The 11,857-nt window shown below is 35.7% G+C and overlaps 1 protein-coding gene and 2 non-coding genes across 3 annotated transcripts; 2 read left to right on the top strand and 1 right to left on the bottom strand.

Annotated features, from left to right (window-relative positions):
• Positions 1–739: 739 nt before the first annotated feature.
• On the bottom strand, positions 740–820 carry TRNAL-AAG (transfer RNA leucine (anticodon AAG)). The gene has a single exon. It is a non-coding gene; the product is annotated as a tRNA-Leu (tRNA).
• Positions 821–919: 99 nt separating this feature from the next.
• On the top strand, positions 920–1,000 carry TRNAL-AAG (transfer RNA leucine (anticodon AAG)). The gene has a single exon. It is a non-coding gene; the product is annotated as a tRNA-Leu (tRNA).
• A 2,653-nt stretch (positions 1,001–3,653) lies between these two features.
• Positions 3,654–5,059, top strand: LOC145130685 (uncharacterized). The gene is made up of 3 exons (XM_079065453.1): positions 3,654–3,866; positions 3,971–4,274; positions 4,371–5,059. The coding sequence occupies exons 1-3, from the start codon at positions 3,654–3,656 to the stop codon at positions 5,057–5,059; spliced, it is 1,206 nt and encodes a 401-aa protein (XP_078921579.1).
• The last annotated feature ends 6,798 nt before the right edge of the window (positions 5,060–11,857 follow it).

Raw genomic sequence — 11,857 nt, 5'->3', positions numbered from 1 at the left:
CCAACCTTGATGAATTCAACATATATCATGTCGTTAATTTATAATTATCAGTACTAATATTTTTTACAAATTTAATTGTGAAATTTTTTATGTCACATATATCTATAAGAGGATAATTAGGATCAATTGTACTCTCAGCTATACACTGTGTTCAATAAGGTTGAGAACCTTATACATCCAGTGCAACCAAAACTTACAAAAACTTACAAAACCTTAAAAATTAACGTACACCCTAAACATTAGCAATTAAATATTTTTTGTTTGCTAATATTCTAATACATGATTCTTTTAGATATGGATTCTTGAGAGTTTTTCTGTAAGCAATTTGTTTAGTACCCGACAACCGAATGTAATCGCTTAGGCGATGGATGGTTGAAACTGAAGAAGATGCATGCATATCAATGCAATTTGTTTGAAACGTAATTAATGAAAAACTATTGGTAATTTGTTTGAAACGTAATTAGAGTTTCACAAGTATAAAAAATGCTCTAGATAAAAATTCACTTTTAAGTTGCAACAAAAATGATAAAACCAAGTAACTATCTATATCTTGAAATTTTTTAAAAGACTTGGAAAGAGCAAAATTTGACAATTTAGTTCAAATATAAAACTTGGATTCTCTCGTATAATAAGAAAACATTGGTAAAACGAAAACGAGTTTTAAATCACATGCTCTATAATACACCATAAATATTTTTTAATTTCGAAAAATACCAACTTTTGGCATAAGTAAAATATATGTTGAGAGTGGGATTTGAACCCACGCCCTTTCGGACCAGAACCTTAATCTGGCGCCTTAGACCAACTCGGCCATCTCAACTTTTGATTCCAAACACAAAACGTTTTATTTTCTAGTATTAAATTCAAACATCAGCCCTATAATTAAAATAATATTATCTCATGCAACTCATCACACAAAGTTGAGATGGCCGAGTTGGTCTAAGGCGCCAGATTAAGGTTCTGGTCCGAAAGGGCGTGGGTTCAAATCCCACTCTCAACAGGTATTATCATAATTTTCTTTTTAATTCTTTTCCTATTTAAAACAAAATCAAACTATTTTCTATCTTTCTTCAGCTATTCAGTTGTATTGGTTCGAAAATGAAAAACAAAAAACTTAAAGGTTAAAAAGGTAAAAACACATCCTTTACTCTCCAAGTAACTTCCTAAACAAAGATCACGGTGGTGATTGGTGAACCTACACTATTAGGCCGGACGGTATGGTGAGCGGGGAAGGCCGCGGGAAACATCCCGCATGGTGAAACACCGCACCGGGGGTGCGGGAAAGGAAACGCGGGAAAGAGGTGGGGAGAGGGAGTCCCGCACTCTCTCTTCACTTGATTGGGTGTTTAATTTTTTTTTTCTTTTTTTGATTCCAAACGGCTATATAGCCGTTATATACAATTTTTTTTTCTTTCCCTTTTCTTAAACTATAAATACTACAACATTCTATCTTTTTTTTTAACCCATAACCTATATTTCTCTCCAAAAAATATTATTCAAAATGTCATCATCTTCATCATCCGATTCGACGGCTGTAGATGAGACTAAGTTTATTGGTTTCGTCATGGCGAAAACGGTTGCATACTATCAAAACCGACTAGGCGAAACATCACGTGCACGATCTAAACCAAGAAAACCGTGGTTACGTAGAAATCACAAAGCCAGACACGATCGCCTTATAGAAGATTATTTTGCAGATGACGCCATCTACGCTGTAAAATTTCAACGTCGGTTCCGGATGAGGAATGAACTATTCTTACGTATTGTTGGCGATTTGGAAGACCGCTTTCCATATTTCCAATGGAAAATGGATGCAAGGCGGATAAAAGGTTTTTCTCCCATTAAAAAATGCACGACTGCAATTCGTCAGCTAGCATACGACATGGGCGCAGACAAATGGGACGAATATTTTAGGATGTCAGAGCGTACCGTGCGGGAGTGTGTGTACAAGTTCTGCAAAGCGATCTGTTTGGTTTATGGGCAACGATATTTGCGCAAACCAACTATCAACGATATCCACCAATTGTACGCGGTGCATGAAGGCAAGCATGGATTCCCTGGAATGCTAGGTAGTATCGATTGCATGCATTGGAGTTGGTCATTATGCCCCAACGCATGGCGTGGTCAGTACATGAGAGGCGACCACAAAGAGCCGACGATCATTCTAGAGGCTATGCATCACATGATCTTTGGATATGGCATGCATTCTTTGGTCCAGCTGGTGCAAACAATGACATCAATGTGCTAGACCAGTCATCGGTATTCAACGATATCTACCTTGAAAAGCCGCACGATGTACCTTTTCAAGCAAATGGGGTAGCATATAAGTGTGGATACTATCTTACTGACGGTATATATCCTCCCTTATCTGTTTTTGTGAAATCGTTTACATGTCCTAACGACCCGAAAAGGAAAAAGTTTAAAGAAGTGAAAGAGTCAGCTAGGAAGGATGTGGAGCGAACAATTGGTGTACTTAAGAGACGTTGGCAAGTACTAACGGTCGGGACAATGTCATATGAGGTGAAAAGGTTACAACACGTAATGTATGCATGTATCATATTGCATAATATGATTCTTGAAGACGAAGGAAGAGCGATATGTCGGTACAACGAAAATGAAGTTTTGCCAAATGTCGAATGAGTAGCCGTTGGTACACAAGAGTATAGGGTGAATAGAAGAGAAGTACGCAATCGCGACATTCATCACGCCCTTCGTGCTGATTTGGTGGAGCACATTTATAGGGCTCATATTCAGCCCCCGTTAGAGTTATCTCACGATGATTTGTTTGACGAATCAGACAAGGATTCTGATATGTTCGTCGAGAGTGAAGATTCCGACGACGAGAGCGACGCTAGGGAGAATGATGAAGACGATCAAGGCAATGACGAGGACGATGAGGGCGATGATGAGGACGATGATTCCGAGTGACGTATTTTAGTTTAAATAAAATTAGGATATTAATTATGTTTTCTATGTTGTGGGTTGTTTGATATTTTTTTTTTGCGTTTTTATTTTTATTTTTCTACTTATTTAAATATTAGGTTTAATGTAATTTTTATTTTAATTAATGAATTGCTTTTTATTTTTAATTAAATTTTATGTTTAGTATTAATTTAAAAATTATAAATCATAAAAAAAATAATTTTATTTAATTAAAAAAAAAAGTGAGGGAAGGGCTTCCCACCCATTCCTTGGGTTTTAGGTGATGGAAAGAAAAGTGAGGGAAATGGGGGTATGACCCACAAAAAGTGAGGGAAGCTTACCTCCTATACCCTCGGGTCTTAGGCCGGACAGAGTGGACTGCGGGGAAACCGCGGGACCGGTTCCCGCACTTAAGCACACCGCACCGTGGGTGCGGGAAAGGAACGGCGGGAAGAGGCTGGGGGAGAGAGTCCCGCTCTCTCTCTCTCTCTTCTAACCATTGGGTGACGTGTTTTATTTATTTATTTATTTATTTTTATTTTTTTCCAAACGGCTATATAGCCGTTATATATATATATATATATATATATATATATATATATATATATATATATATATATATATATATATATTCTTTTTTCCTTCCCTTTTCTTAACCTATAAATACTCAAACATTTTATCATTTTTTTTAACCCATAATCTATATTTCTCTCTAAAAAATATTACTCAAAATGTCATCATCTTCATCATCCGATTCGACGGCGGTAGAGGAGGCTAAGTTTATCGGTTCCGTCATGGCGAAAACGGTTGCATACTATCAAAACCGACTAGGTGAAACATCACGTGCACGACCTAACCTAAGAAAGCCGCCGTTACGTAGAAATCACGAAGCCGGACACGATCGCCTTATAGAAGATTATTTTGTAGATGACGCCGTCTACGCTGTAAAGTTTCGACGTCGGTTCCGGATGAGGAATGAACTATTCTTACGTATTGTTGGCGATTTGGAAGGCCGCTTTCCATATTTCCAATGAAAAATGGATGCAAGGGGAAAAAAGGTTTCTCTCCCATTCAAAAATGCACGGCTTCAATTCGTCAGCTAGCATATGACATGGGCGCAGACAAATGGGACGAGTATTTTAGGATGTCAGAGCGTACCGTGCGGAAGTCTGTGTACAAGTTCTGCAAAGCGATCTGTTTGGTTTGTGGGCAACGATATTTGCGCAAACCAACTATCAACGATATCCACCAATTGTATACGGTGCATGAAGGCAAACATGGATTCCCTGGAATGCTAGGTAGTATCGATTGCATGCATTGGAGTTGGTCATTATGCCCCAACGCATGGCGTGGTCAGTACATGAGAGGCGACCACAAAGAGCTGACGATCATTCTAGAGGCTATCGCATCACATGATCTTTGGATATGACATGCATTCTTTGGTCCAGCTGGTGCAAACAATGACATCAACGTGCTAGACCAGTCGCCTGTATTCAACGATATCTACCTTGGAAAGTCACACGATGTACCTTTTCAAGCAAATGGGGTAGCATATAAGCGTGGATACTATCTTACTGACGGTATATATCCTCCCTTGTCTGTTTTTGTGAAATCGTTTACATGTCCTAACGACCCGAAAAGGAAAAAGTTTAAAGAGGCGCAAGAGTCAGCTAAGAAGGATGTGGAGCGAGCATTTGGTGTACTTAAGAGACGTTGGCAAGTACTAACGGTCGGGGCAAGGTCATATGAGGTGAAAAGGTTACAACACGTAATGTATGCATGTATCATATTGCATAATATGATTCTTGAAGACGAAGGAAGAGCGATATGCCGATACAACGAAAATGAAGTTTTGCCAAATGTCGAAAAAGTAGCCGTTGGTACACAAGAGTATAGGGTGAATAGAAGAGAAGTACACAATCGCGACATTCATCAGGCCCTTCGTGCTGATTTGGTGGAACACATTTATATGGCTCATATTCAGTCCCCGTTCGAGTTATCTCACGATGATTTGTTTGACGAATCAGACGAGGATTCTGATATGTTCGTCGAGAGTGAAGATTCCGACGACGAGAGTGACGCTGGGGAGAATGATGCAGATGATCAAGGCGATGACGAAGACGATGATTCCGAGTGACGTATCTAGGTTTAAATAAAATTAGGATATTAATTAATAATTTTTACTATGTTGTAGGTTGTTTGATTTTTTTTTTGCGGTTTTTTTTTCTACTTATTTAAATATTAGGGTTAATGTAATTTTTATTTTACTTAATGAAATGCTTTTTATTTTTAATTAAATTTTATGTTTGATATTAATTTAAAAATTATAAATAAAAAAAAATTATTTTATTTAATATAAAAAAAAAAGTGAGGAAGGGCTTCCCACCCATTCCTTGGCTTTTAGGTGAGGGAAAGGAGAGTGAGGGAAAGAGGGGTATGGCCCACCAAAAGTGAGGGAAGCTTCCCTCCCACTCCTTCCGGTCTTATACATGCATGATGTTTTGACTAAACCCAGAAAGAAATACTTTAACTAAAACAATTTACAACACACGTGACTAACAAGCTTGATTGAATCTATATGTGTAATTTTAGTTGGTTCTCGCTTGAATATGAATCATCACCCACTCCCAGCAGCAGCAATGGGTACCAAGCAAATCCCTCCGTGTAACTGTAACTGTAACTACTGCTTATAAAATTATTTTCCTTTTCATCCTCAGAATGAATAAAGCCTATCAACTCTTTCTTAGCAGGTGATGGTGATTCAGATTCTAACAAAAACCTAAAAGATTCTTGTTTCTCATTCAGCCACCATCTATGGTTTTTATGCTGCAATCTTCTACTCGCATAACATGTTTTGGAGTGTATGGTAATTGTATGACTGATGATGATGACACAAAATGGTCTTTTTTTAGGTGTCTCTCAACAGGCATCATGTAAAGTTGGTTTTCATCATCATCTTGTGAGCTTGAAAACGTGTTCATCTCTCTCGGAAATTCATCTCTCTCACTCTTCTCCTCCCAACCTAACAACAAAGGCACTGGCTTTCCCAAGACTGTAGGATCATTATCAAAATGGAAATCCTCAACATCTTTCAAGTTATCAGATTCCATGCCCAAGTTTGGAATTCTGAAGCTCTGATCATACCAAATACTAGATTTTGAGCTTGTAGGATTCCATTCCAATGATCCGGGAATCCCATCCAGATCATCATCCAAGTATGATGATATATGCTCAGACTTTATCCATTTTGATTTATAAGATTCCGAATGATTAGGATTCCATTCCAGACCATCCATGTCTGTGACTGTGAGTCTCCCTGATGATCTGGGAAGATCCAGATCATCATCCAAGTATGATGATATATGCCCGGACTTTATCCATTTTCTTTTGTAAGCTTCTGAATGGTAGTGATCATATTGAAAACCAGCTGATTTTGGAGCAAAAGAAAATTCCAAGCCATTATCATGATTCCATTCCAGGTGTCGTCTCTCTGATGATGATGATGGAAAATCATCATCTAAGTATGACATATGGTGAGACAGAGACTCGATGGGTTGTCTTTTGTTTGCTTCATGACCCTTCATTAATGACTCAGAAGCAGAATGCAGCTTGTATTTGGAGTTGGTTTCATCTTGACACTGACAAAACACACCAACTTTTTAGCTAATCGAAAAATAGAATATTTTCGTCTATTATTAAGAATAAGATAAAAGATCTTACATTCTTCTCATGCTCTTCTGGGAGTATCCTACTGATGAGAGCTGAAACTAAATCAATCCTAAGAAAAATAGCTACTAATCAGATATAAAGGTCATGGATGATGATGAAGAAGAATAAGATTGTTGTTGATGAATTGAATCTAATTCTAATCTAACCCCTTTGAAGAGAGTTCATTGACATCATCATATTCATTTAACGATATATCTGCAACCCTGCAGCGTATCTTCTCCCGCTTCACAGAAAATACTCCTTTATTCCCTGCTATATTCATAATTTAAGTGTGAAGTAATGAACCAGTTTCATGCATGTTATGATCATATATAGCAATTTTGTTTACTTGTGTTACTCTTTCTGTCATATAAATATATAAAATTTCCTTGATCTCATTGCTTAATAAGTGGGCTTACCCGAGGTTTTTACTGGAGGAGATAGCTGGTTATACTCCCGAGGTGTAACAACCTTTAGAACATTTGCACCACCGGCTTCACGTACATTATTAACACCTGCATCAGATTATAACTTAATTTCAATGATTAAAACTAATGCTTAATCATTTGATGAGGCATGTCTTGTCACATTTTCTCACCCGATTTCTTTGATCCACAAAATGGGGGTGAAAGAAAGGAATAGTGGGCATCATCTTGTTCTTTCTCAACAGGCAATGAAGATCTGGCATATTTAACACTCTCTTTTTGCACATTAGGGATCTCTGCAAAACATAACTTCTTATAAGATGGAAAGTTGTAATATAATCATTACCTAAGGAAAACTTTGACATGGCAGCAAAAATATCAGTGAAGAACACCATGTCTTATTTGTCCCTGATACCAGAAAGGTAAAAGTAAGAACCTTCTATTGTGGAATGATCACTCTGTTGCACATTGTTTACTTGATTATCATGAGATTTCGGATGTACATGTATGTTGCTAGAAGTAGTCTGCTTAATTTTCTTGAAGAATGCATACTCGGAAGTTTTTGCTGCAAAATCTCCACACCAACCTAAAGACAGAAAGTCATTACCATCAGGTACTCATACCCTCCCTCTGTTAGAAATGTGGAAGGATAGAATAAGCCAAGTCTCAATGCAAAGTTAGTTCCAAATTGCAAACATAATCCTAGTTCATCATTGAGTGACTAGGGCACAACTATCCCTCCACATCTTTGATTAGATAGCCATTCAACTAAGCAGATACCATGAATTTATAATGATTTAACAAGATTCTTAGTTAATTCTGCCACTATTCCAGAGCTATGATTCATTGTCCATTGGAAAGAATACAAAAAATAAATACTTATACATAACTTAAAATGGTTCCCTAAATCCAGAAAAACACACTACATTTAGATATTTATACTAACTACTTATAGCATAAGAAGCAGAAATGTAACTAAATTCTCGAATAATAAGGTAACGGAATTTGTCAATTGAAATGGTTAAATTTTGTTGAAGATTCTAACTTACGTCTGGGATCCTCCGCAACTTCACATTGATTGGAAGAACTTCGTCTTATATTAGGGAGATCATCAGCTTCAGTGTCATCAACTTTCATTCTTTTTACCTTCTTTATTCCTATCACCAAACAACATACTCATCTATCAATACTTAAAAACTCGAAACGAAGGTGTTAATCAGCTCTTCCATACCTTACAATATAAACATGTCAAAAAATCGAAAAACACGATTCTTGTCGCTAATCTTTTCCAACGCAATACATATTAAAAACGATGTATTCCATGTAACAAGATCATATAAAGGAAGCAGAAAATATCTCGAACTGATTTCGAATTTTACCAAATTACCTTCAGTTCCATGAGGATTTGCATGGCTAAATTGATGGTTAAAGCGACGATCTCCAATGATATCTCTGATTGAATAACTCCTGATGCTGTGTCGCGAAGTCTTACTAGGGTTAGGTTTGAATTTCTTGGTGTTCTGACGCATCGTTGCTTCGAGATTTAGGATGCAAAAACCCTGATTTCAATGTTTGAACCGCAAAGGCCAATTAGGCGCCAAACTGGGAACGGTTCTTCGTGATGGCAACTTTAATCGTTGAACTTTTATTTGAGTACCAATTATGCCCTTTCACTTGTTATATTGAGCTAATTAAGTATTTAAATAATAAAATAATTATCATATCCTTATTATCTACGAGTAAATTACTAATCTAGTCTAAAACACTAATTACCTATCCAAAAATAAAAACACATTAACCAAAAATAGCCCACAAAATAGTAGATCGACCAGGGTTGACGGTCAACGAGGGTTGACGGTCAACGCATGTTGACTGGAGTCAACGGCTGAAAACTACTGTTTTATGGCAATGAGCTACCGTTTTCCGGCCCGTCTACTCTTTCGTGGCCCATTGACCTATAGTATATAATGTATAATTTTTCAGATTAGATTACTTTTGACTATTGTTTTCTTGGTTTGCCTACTTTTTTCTCTCAATGGAGCACCCAAAGAACAACGAGGTACGCCCATTTTTATCAAAAGTTTACCGTATTCTTGATTAAGAGTAGTTTTTATATATGGGGATAACTTAAAAAAAAAAAAAACCGAAAAAATATTAAAACCGTAGGCTTTATACAAAACCTACGGTGTACAAGTCGACAATGCACAGATTGTGCATTGTCGACTTGTACACCGTAAGTATCGTATGAACCTACGATTTTTTTTTTGTTTTTTGTTTTTTTAAAAAATTTGTTGTAACCTGTAAGCAATTATATATATATATATATATATATATATATATATATATATATATATATATATATATTATGATTTCATGATTTTTTTTTCAAAAAACTTTTAAAAAAAAAATAACGAAACCGTGGGTTTTTTGGAAACCTACGATGTACAATCAATTAATGCATAATTTGTGCATTAAAAGGTTGTACACCGTAAGTTTCCTTAAACCTAAGTTTTTTTTTTTAATTTTTTTTCGGGTTTAAAAAAAAGTTATAACCAATAAACATTTGTATATATTGTTGATTCCGTGATTTTTTTTTTGGAAAAAAAAAATGAAACTGTAGGTTTTTTGGAAACCTACGGTGTACAATCACTTAATGCACATTTTGTGCATTAAATGGTTGTACACCGTAGGTTTCCTTAAACCTACGGTTTTTTAATTTTTTTTCGTTTTTTTTCAAAAAAAACAAAAAAATGGTGCTACGAAATCTTAACGATTGTATATATGTTATGATTCCATGTTTCCATTTTGTGATAAAGTATGTTATTTTCTATGTTTTCGTTATAGCACACTATAGCAATGTACTGTCCATTTGAAGAATTTTCTGTGTTTATAATTGATAGATACTTTGAAGTATAATGTCTTGATAAAATAACCTTGTGTTTTTGTAGTTTCGGCTTTGTCATAAAATATGTTATTGTTACACCATTTTCAAAGTAAAATGCTATATTTGGTATACTATATTAGTATAGAAAATACAAAAAATGTTGTCAATTAATTTCCTTTAGTTTTTTATACAAAGTAAATAGAATATATGAAATGATTAAGTCTTATATTGTGTGCTTTCTCTACTTGTATATAACTGTTTTTCTTTTATAAAACTTTATTTAAACTTAATGTTTATTTAATTTTGTAGCTTCCAAACAAAAAGATGATGGCTAACATATCTGTCAAAGCTTCACGTCATAAGTTACATGAAGTTTTGAGTGGCTTAAACGGACGAGTGCGAGAGATTTTTTCAACAACTATCTTCGGTTACTTGTTGGACCTACCAGCTCAGTCCGGGGACAAACTTCTTATTCATGGGCTGTTACTGCATATGTTGCGCCCTACTGCTGAAACGGATGCGGCTGAGCGTCTACCTTTTAAGTTTTCTAGACGTACATTGTCATTTGGGCTCGAGGAGTTATGTATTGTGTCCAGACTTCACATAAGCTGGTGTCCGAGATCAAGGGCCGAATTTGTTACTATGTATAAACACGGATATGGTGATAATACATTTCAGTCAATAGTCTTCCCACATCGCACTGACACTAGTTTACTTATAGGCGATTTAGAGGGCCTTATCATGAATCGACGGTTCATTGATATATCGGCTCACGACGGTGTGCGAGCAATTTTGCTATGTATTCTCAATCAAGTTTTTTTTTTGGGAAAAGAGCTCAATGATAAAGTCACCAAGGAATGATTGTGGGTGGTGGAGAACTTGGATCAATGGAATAGGTATTTGTCAATTTAATATTTTTGATAAAATAGTATTTTTTATACTATTAATTAATGCTTTTGTATATAATATAGGTTCTCCTGGGGGAGTTATCTATGGTCTAATACATACCCTAGATTGTCGGGTATGTTTAAAAAATTTGAGGATCATATGCTCAATCATCCAACAAAGACGTATGTGTATACACTATCGAGATTTGTTATACCTTTGAAGGTATATTGAAGTAATTAAAAATATACATTTATAAATTTTTCTGTCTTTATTTTTTGATAAATTTAGTTAGTGCTAAAACTTATCACTTATTGTATATTTATTACAAGATATGCATATGAGAGATGTTCCCAATAATCCGGGGAAGTGCTGCGATACAACGAAATAGATTTTATCCTCGTATCTTGCAATGGTTTCATATTAGGAGGTTGAATTGGGAGAGAGTTTGCGATGTTTTCAATGTTGACGAGGACGAGGCGCATCAACCCAAAAAAAAGATGATTGCCTCAGATGCCGAGTGCTTTACTCCACATTATTTGTCATTTATTACTAGTTTGAAGGGTGAATCGTCTGAAGCCCCTTCTTATGTACGTTACAACTTTAGAAAATATGTAAGTAAAATGGTAAAAGTAGAAACTAGTATATTAATAATTTTCAACTATTATTTGTATATCAAATAATTTATGTAGGGGGCATCTTCGTCTGATCCATCCTGTGGAAACAACCATTCTACCCAGTCCACTGAACGAACTCATACGGTAGGAAATAACAAAAGAATTGCGCGAGAAATGCTGGCGAGACTTCAATCTTTGGAGGAAGAAATCTGAGGAATGAAAAATAAATGGGGACTTCGAGAAGATGATGACTTGGAAGCATTTTTAAATGAAGGTTTTGAGGTAAAATAATTAATTTTAGCAATTTACTATCAATTTGAAGAAATTTGAAGTATAATGTCTTAATTATAGTATGATGTGTTAATTATAGCATATTATAGCAATGTACTATCCATTTGAAGAATTTTCTATGTTTA

This window comes from Lactuca virosa, chromosome 8 (genome assembly GCF_052849685.1).
Source record: "Lactuca virosa cultivar CGN04683 chromosome 8, Lactuca_virosa_CGN04683_v6, whole genome shotgun sequence".
NCBI lineage: Eukaryota > Viridiplantae > Streptophyta > Magnoliopsida > Asterales > Asteraceae > Lactuca > Lactuca virosa.
This window is presented reverse-complemented; position numbering and strand designations above follow the sequence as displayed.

Coding starts and splice junctions, on each gene's coding strand:
- LOC145130685 (XM_079065453.1), top strand. CDS start 3,654: ATGTCATCATCTTCATCATCCGATTCGACGGCGGTAGAGGAGGCTAAG. Junction 3,867..3,970: donor TAGATGACGCCGTCTACGCT/GTAAAGTTTCGA, acceptor AATGGATGCAAG/GGGAAAAAAGGTTTCTCTCC. Junction 4,275..4,370: donor ATGCCCCAACGCATGGCGTG/GTCAGTACATGA, acceptor TCTTTGGTCCAG/CTGGTGCAAACAATGACATC.